Here is an 8,527-nt window from a genome sequence, read left to right on the forward strand (position 1 = left end):
CCAGTTTTGATAAAGATAGCCGATTGACGTTCCAGTTCCAGTTTTTTTTTCCCGAAAAACACCGAAACTGTGTTGGCTTCAGGTTGGCTCCTGGTCGGCTCCAGCTTGGCTCTAGGTTGTCTTTTAGATGGCCCGAAACTGGCTCCAAAACGTATCTTAAGTGTCCCCGGTAAAGGCCCCCCGATGGCTCTGAAATGGCTCCCCGACGTCCAGGTGCCGGCCTATGTTTGGCTCCAAAGCGGCTGCGGAATGGCTCTTTCCGTCATTAAGTTACCTATTGCGGAGCCATTCGCGATGGCTACGCCTCGGGTACGCAAAAGCTGGAGACTGATCACAGCGATCCTCCGCGATGTGTTCAGAATGGCTACGACGGAGCCATTCTAGACCCATGCTGAGGCCGAATTTTTCAGTACGGGCTCTGTGTGGTCATTGGCGCTCAAAAGGAAACAGACCAGGATGTCATGCTTTTCTTCTTTAGGTTCCGAGTGCGTTGTAGCAGAATACAGAATTGCTCTAATCAAAAGTTTGCGAACACCATTTAGAAGGTAATATAGTTGTTATATAGAAAACCAAAAGAAGTTTGTCACTATATCTTGAAAATTATTGCACCACGACTAATAAAAAAGGGCGTGTTTTTTCTGTAGCATCATGCTGGCTACTTTCCTGGCAACTCGTGTCTTTAAAAAGTCGTTTTTATGATCAGAAAGAACTGTGGAAACTGTGGAACGGTAGAAACTTAAAGTTTAGCGGTAAAATTATTTTTACTATTTTTTCGAGCAAGGCAAACTTGTTAGTAATTAATTTTAGGCAAAATTAACACTTGTAAGGCCAGAAGATCAATAAGTCTTAACTTAAACCCGCAAACGTGTCATTTCTCTCGACAGGCACGTGGCAAGGTCGATATCCGCTCCAACAACCAATGGAAAGAGAATGCATTTGTCTTGAACTTCCGAAACAGAGCCTGCACTGCCGCGAAAGAAAATTTGCCCCCAGAACTTGCGCAGTACTTTCACCTAGGAACACCGTGTGTATCTAAAGCGGTAAGAATCTTGTTATGTGGCTTGCAACCGATCTGCGGTTCTAGAGTCGAACAGCAGTGCGCGTGGCTCCCCCGCCTGGCCCCGCCCCGCCCTTCCGGAAGGGTCATATCAGTAAGTCAATGCCTCTTCAACAGAAACGCATTGTGAATTACCCGAGACCTTTGTCTTCGAGTATTGCCACAACCGGTTTCAGCAAATTTGTTTCGCAAAATTTTGCCTTTTCCTCGGGACATTGAATGTTCAAAAGGAGGACGTAAACAATCAGTGACACCAAGTCACCGATACAAAAAAGCAGAAGCGTGTAGAATCCGCTACAATCTTGGAATTTTGTGTGGAAAACGTTGCCATACCACTCAACTAAGAAGAGTTGGCAGGTACCCTGCGCGCGTTGATATTAAACCAATAGACCCTATAGACCCTAATTGGTCTCGGCTCAAAGAGAAGAAAACAAGAATCCCGACCGGAAACAGTTACAAACGTAGGGCCCCGTGCGTTAACATTATGCACGGGGTAGCTGAGCGAAGTGCATTAATATAACAGAAGACGTAACAATTATAGAACAAAACTATAATGAATGAGGGTCCACCTAGTAGGTAGGCAACCGATTCTGCTCCTTGAACGTGAGAGATGGGGGGAGGGACCAGCCGGACCTTAAACCGCGGTCTGGTCTGGTTGTGTCGCTGTATTCAACTAGAGTTCAAATCCCTTGCACCACTCTCTCTACAACAGGTACTTTTAGTGAGTAGTGAACTTGATTAATTACTATGCAATATAATAATAGATTTGGAAGTCCACTAGAAAAGCTTGATACTGGGAAGTCTGGTTTCTATTCATCAAAATACATGGTTGATTTGTTTTGGTAAACACACAACTGTAACAGTGGCTGGATAAAGAGGGGGGGGGGGGGCTTAAATTTATGCGTTCCTGAAGTGCACATACAGAACATGTCTGCTACTGTCCCTTCCTATCCCCACTGCCCTCCCCCACTCAATTTACCCTTTTCTGTAATGCCACATGATGCTTGATGCTCCCATTTCATTCAATTCATTTTATTTGTGAAAGGTGAAATTGTATTGGGTTGCCTCTGGTTGAAGTGAAATAAAATACCCTAATATTTAATATAATTTCAAAATACATTTAAACTACTCACCTACGACAAGTATAACTTGTCGCTCTTTTATTCATTTTTATCAGATCTCTCCGAAGCATTTGAAGGATCACGACTCGCTGAAGTATATTTAATTTAAGTTCTATAATGTATCGTATCATAGAGTTAAATTTAAATGCTCCCACCATTTTATTGGATATCATTAAACATAATGTGACTTTAGACAAAGCTAGTCAATTTAAGAAAGTGATATACCTTGTTCTGATTTTGATGGGCCTATCCTACCTGAGTTAACGACACTCTCTAAAATATTGTTCGGTCCCTTGCAAGTCCATGGCTATTGTAAAAATAAGTTGTGTGTTTAACAATCGTTTTGACAAGTCCTATTGAAAGATTAGGTGACTTCCAATCATTCTACAAGTAAACACCATTCCTTTTTGTTAAAATAACCAAATTGAAAATTAGGATTTTTTTAGAAGTTACAAAATTAAAAGTGTAATCCAAGATTTGGATTCCTTTTTCGGAATTGAAAAGGAAATGTCTTATGCTCAGAGCCGATCAGAGTCGAAATGGAGAAGTTATTAACCCTCAAATAACGATGGGCGGATTGCCATGGCAAAATTGGTCCAAATTGAACGTTCGAGGGGTGCACTTTGTTGGTCGGCTGGACGGTTGGGCCGGTACCGTCCGGCCGGTTTGCTCCTCGTCCGTTGCGAGCCGGGCAAGCCGCTCTCGGCGCTAGCAGAACCACGGCATTCACATTCGTTTCTCGGCGTTGAAGGAAGTTGAAGTTAACCTGTTCAGACCTGCTCGTGCGTTGTGTAGACTTTTTGACTGTTGTGTTATGTGATTTATTTACGATGGCTCAACAAAAATCCACCGTAGAATTATGTAAGTACAGTTTGTTGATTAATCGCATCGCAAGGTTTTATCTACGGTGAACTTGTTCTATAATGACAATCACAAACATTTCAGGGACCGACGAAGAAACGAGAGCTCTGGTGAAAACTAGGATAAAACATGATTCCCTATTTACTGGCTCAAAAGGAAATGTCAGCAGAGGGTAGACGTAAGATCACTAACTGTTGTTTCTATCAATTATTTCCATCTTTGCACACGTTGACATTGTTGATTGTTGTGTTGCAGTCAGGTGAAAAAGGAGCTGAAAACGCTTATTATCACAAGAGAAAATGACAAAAAAATTAAGAGGAAATGGTCAGATGAGCTCATCAAATGGAAGGTACTTTTTTAGCTGAGGGAGAAAACGTTTATGTACTACTAATTGTCATTTACATGTGTCGTTAACAATATTTTCCTTGACAGAACTTAATGAATCCCTCCGCCCATAATACTGGTGAGAGCACTGAAGATGGTGATTGTGGTATTTTAGACATGGATCCTGAAGTTTTTGAGATGTTATCAAAGTACCATGAGCCAAAACATACTTTCAACCCGCCTGCCCTCATGGACACCTCTATGCCATCCACAAGTGGTTTCCACATGACACCAGATTTCAGTGTTGAGAACATTCTTATGCTACATCAAAATCTGAGTACCTTGGCTCAGCCTCAACCATTCCCCCTGAATACATAGAATCGGAGGTTGTATTGCCTGCAAGTGGAAATGACGGTAGTGTTGAAGCTGATGTTGAGGCTGATATGGAGGATGATGTTGAAGTTTCAGTTACTGCATCAGGAAGCAAGAGGTGCAGTGATTTCTACAAAAAATCCAACAAGAAGCAGAAGAACGAAAAAGAAAAAAAAAAAAAACCTACTGATGACTGGCTTAAAGAATTCCTTGTGCAGAATAGAGAAGACCGGAAGCAAGAGATGTCTCAGTTGGAGTTTTGAAGGATTTGGTGCCAAAATAGAATGCAGGACTCCCAACTACATGTTTTTTTTAGTTAAAGTTTTTTCATATTTTCTCTGCATGTCCCATGCATGCTGTTTATATTTTTGTTTCGTTTTTTGTCATTTGTTTGGTCATATAGATCAGTGATATTTTTTGCTAGAATTTTAAGTTTGACAACTTTCATTGTGATATGACACGTACCTTTTTATTTCATTGATTTATGCTATGACTGTCTATTTCCTTTATTGTTGAGATAAGCAAATGAAAACTCAAATCATGATATCGATTAACTTTTATTTTTATTGATTTTTATAAGACTGATAGAAACAGTATTGTGATATCAAATATCATCTTATTTTTGTAGAATTATCTGTATTAGTTGATTTATTTCAAGGTAATGAATAATTCACAATCTTTGAAACATAGTTCAAGTACTAAGAGGTTGAAGCTATGTAGTGAAATGAACATTAAGAAAATTATAAATGCTCCTTTTTGTTAAAGAAAAAAACAAAAGCAAATAAAGTTTGAATCCTATTATTTCTATACAACAATGTTAAACCTCATTTTCTAACTGTCTCTGTAGGGCTGCCTGACGTCTTCCTAAATTATGAGCTAAGCATATGATGTTCCTGTATCTTGCACCATCTAGTTCAGGTCTTGGGACTATCTGCCTCCTCCGAATTCTTCTGTCGTGAGGAATTCTGTCATTTTCGTCTAAGCAGATATTGTGCAGTACACAGCATGCAGCAATTACCTTCACCGCTTTCCTGAATTGCACCTATCTAGCCTGCAGTAAACCGAAGGACCTCTCCACTACAGCCCTAGCCCTGCTTAGATGGTAATTAAAACTTTTCTGATCATCTGTCAAATTAACATTTCGGTATGGCGTTATTATTGTGATGGGGTTCCTCAGACACATATACCCTCCATCACCAATAATGAAGTACCCCCTTGGTGAGTACACGGCCTCCCGAAATGAACCACTGTGTCGCAGCACTCTCTGGTCATGACAGCTGCCAGGAAACCCTACAAAGATATCGAGGAAGCGGCCTCTATGATCCACTAGACCCTGCAAATTGATCGAGTAGTAGAGCTTTCTGTTGATGTACTCCTGGCTTCTTTCAGCATCATCAACAATAAAGTTAACCTGGCAGCCGTCAATAGCTCCAACACACTGGGAAAATGCAGGTGAATCTGCCATTATGGCAAACTGTTCACCAACTTGATGAGGGTTTGCAGGTACCTTAATAACTTGCTTTGCTATAGAAATTATTCTATCTAAAACTAGATTTACTAGATCAAAAGCAGTCTCGCGGGCAATGCCAAAAGTATTGCCACAAAACCTGTAGGACATTCCCACTGCCAGCCAATACAATGTGACTATCACCTGTGGTTCAAAAAGACTGGATTAAACAAAGTAAGGATAGTGGCAAGTAATTTACACATTTGTGAATACCATGTAGACTTTGCAGAGAACAACAATGTTTCGTTTTATATTTTAAGCACAAAAAAAAACATTTTTAAAACTATTCAACATGAAATAGTTTACTTACAGCAAACTCAAGGGAAAATCCACGGTCTCGAAAAAAATCAACAATTAGGAGGCGCATGAGAGCATGGAATGCCTCAGGTGACAGACGGCAATCTTCCTTCAAAATTTTTCCCTCTAAATTAAGAAGAGAAGTTGCTCTCCTATTCAGAAGAGGTCTGCAGTACTGTAGTCCTATCTACAATGAAATAGCAGTCATGCACAAAGATTTCCGTACTTATGGGTGTAAAATAACAGAAGGGAATATATTTTTTAGTAAACTTGGAGCTACAGAGCTGGCAATTCAAATGAAACTTACTCTTAAATGCATTCTTTGTAATATTCTACGCATCCTCCAAATTAGTATCAACTCTTCAAGTTCTCTGTCAGCATCCAAAATTCTATTCACAACAATAGCCACCAGTGCACCAGGGAGTGCCATTATCTTTAAAATAAAATAAATTTTATTCTGTTTTGGTCAATTTATAACGTTACGTTAAAAATAAAGGCAAGTCTACAGGTCTGGAGAGCGAACCAGAGAACTGGCTAAGGGCTAGGGCTGAGCGAGGGAATCTAAAACGAATGTGAATGTCGTGGTTCTGCTAGCGCCGAGAGCGGCTTGCCCGGCTCGCAACGGCCGGGGAGCAAACCGGCCGGACGGTACCGGCCCAACCGTCCGAGAATCCGGACACAGCCTTCGTCTCCGCGAGATACGATCCGTTAACCCTGAGGGTTACGGACGAAAACTGCCGTCAGAATTGACCTCCGACGCACCGTTTGGCCGCTAGGGGCGATTGGACACTTTATTGAACATTTGAACATAATTCTGCTATTTCGATTCCGATCGTCTTGGAGCATAAAACTTTTTCGTTTTCTTTTGTCAAGATGAACTCGAAACAGTAATTACCTTTTTAAATTTCTCCCGAACCACTACCCCCTTCCCCCCTCCAACTTTCGTAAGTAATCACGTAAACCATTCAAAATATCACTTTCGTTTCTTCTCACCGGACACTCGCGAAACTTCGTACGTCCAGTTCCGCAACTCTAAAACTAAAAATTTCACACTCAGTTTTGCCATCTGACATTATGGTCACGTGTGAGAAAATCAGAAAGTCTCGAAGTGGGTGCAAGGAGCCATTTGCGTGTTCGCGCTCTTTTCCAATCAGTGTAGCCATCACCGAAACAACAACATCTGAAGCTCCCTCCGGTGAAAAAAGGACCAAATATTTCAAATTAGTCCGTAGCGAACGAAAAGGGGAGACTGGGTCTCCCTTAAATTATAGATGTTAAGGCAAACTCGCATTCCGTCATAGGTGCAGCCGTTTTCGAGAAAAAGAGGAACGCAGACACGGACAGACAGACAGACAGAGGCAACGACCGAGGCAACGCCTGACCCCTCAGCAACTTGGACTGAGCTTCGCTCAGCGAAAATCACGCTCTTTTAACATTTAAATGGCTTTGATGGATAAAGGTACCATCCAGAATGTTTTTAATCATTATTTACAGCAGTTTTTCAAATTTTCTCGCGACGATATAGCAGGATAAAGATACTGGTTCCGGTCGGGATTCCTGTTTTCTTCTCCCGAAGCCGAGACCGAATAGGGTCTATGCGGTCTCGGCTAAAAGAGAAGAAAACAAGAATCCCGACTGGAACCAGTTACGAAAAATGACGGTATTTCAACGTTTAAATGGCTTTGGAAGGTAGAAGCACAACCCACAATGTTTGTGATAATTTTTTATGTCGGGTTTGCAAGTTTTCTCGCGAAGAAATGGCAGGATCAAGGTACTGGTTCCGGTCGGCGGGATTCCTTTTTTCTTCTCCCGGAGCCGAGACTGAATAGGGTATTGGTCTAAAGGGCTGAGCGGAAGTAGAAGAACAAAAACGGAAGATGGGAAGGCGCCCGCACTCCTCCCCGCCTGCCCTCCACTTCTCTCCGGGTGCTCCCCCACTCCGCCCAGGAGAGGAGAGGGGGACGGCCCGCGGCCCGGGCGCCTTTCCACCTTCCGTTTTTGTTCTTCTACTCCCGCTCAGCGCTCTAGACCAATACTCTACAGGGTCTATTATCTAACGCACGGTTGACTTTTTCAACAAAAACTGTTATTGGCTGAGCGATTAGCGAAGCCTATTACTCCAGTGATAATCAAAAAGTTTCATGCCTGTCTGTGTGTCTGTCGGTTTGTCTGTCATCACAATAACTCGAAAACGGTTTGAGCTAGGTACCTGAAATTTTTAGCTATGTAGCATAAAAAGCAAGAACTGTATAGATTTTGAGCCTTCTAGCTTAAAAATTGACCTGCGTCCAAAAAAATCAAAAACGAAAAACTCGAAATATTTACACACACACATATATATATATACATCTTTTTCGGACGTGACTCGTCCAAGTAGAACACGTAGGACCAAAATTTTGTCCGTTTAGCACTATCTTTAACTGTTAGTGGCTATAGCGCGATTTCCACACGAAAATGACCCATTCATTTTAATCATTTTAATGTTGTTACTCAGATATTTGATGGTCTCTGGTGGGGCAACTCGTCAAAATAAAATCCTGGGGGTTAAGTTTATGTCCTTTATGGAGACGAAGGCCTATCTACGACTCTGACTTTTGCCCGATTTGGGTGTCAGCACCGCAAGCCTAGGTAGATGTATGCCAGGCGCGTCGCAGCGTTACAGTGTTTCGTGAGATATCGCGAAGCCTGTTACATGAGACGTGGTCTGACGTACATCGACCTAGTTACTTGCAATCTTGTAATTCGGCGTATTAGCGGCAGAGAAGAGACAAGGGGCGGGCTATTGATCCAAAGAGGGCCTTCTTTAATTTAAAGATGTTTGTTCAATTTAAGGAAACAATCTCTTTATTTCAAAGAAATATATCTTTGATTCAAAGAAAAACAGCTAATTTGAATTTTCTTGCATTTGAGATCGCTGCTTCAAATCTACATCTAAGAAACGATTCTTTGGATTGAAATAGAATTTTCTTCTTTTCTTTGATTCAAAGA

General features: G+C 41.5%; 1 protein-coding gene across 2 annotated transcripts in view; it reads left to right on the forward strand.

Moving 5' to 3' along the window:
• The window catches only part of LOC113207100 (uncharacterized), a 23,128-nt gene that overhangs the window by 7,202 nt on the left and 7,399 nt on the right, over positions 1 to 8,527 (forward strand). For both annotated transcript variants that reach the window (XM_026423489.2, XM_052273946.1), the window contains one exon: positions 885 to 1,040. In XM_026423489.2, the coding sequence (XP_026279274.2) occupies positions 885 to 1,040 (156 nt within the window). The remainder of the gene's footprint in view (positions 1 to 884; positions 1,041 to 8,527) is intronic.

The sequence above is a fragment of the Frankliniella occidentalis genome, unplaced genomic scaffold (assembly GCF_000697945.3).
Source record: "Frankliniella occidentalis isolate FOCC.00 unplaced genomic scaffold, Focc_3.1 Scaffold317, whole genome shotgun sequence".
In the NCBI taxonomy this organism is placed as follows: Eukaryota; Metazoa; Arthropoda; class Insecta; order Thysanoptera; family Thripidae; genus Frankliniella; species Frankliniella occidentalis.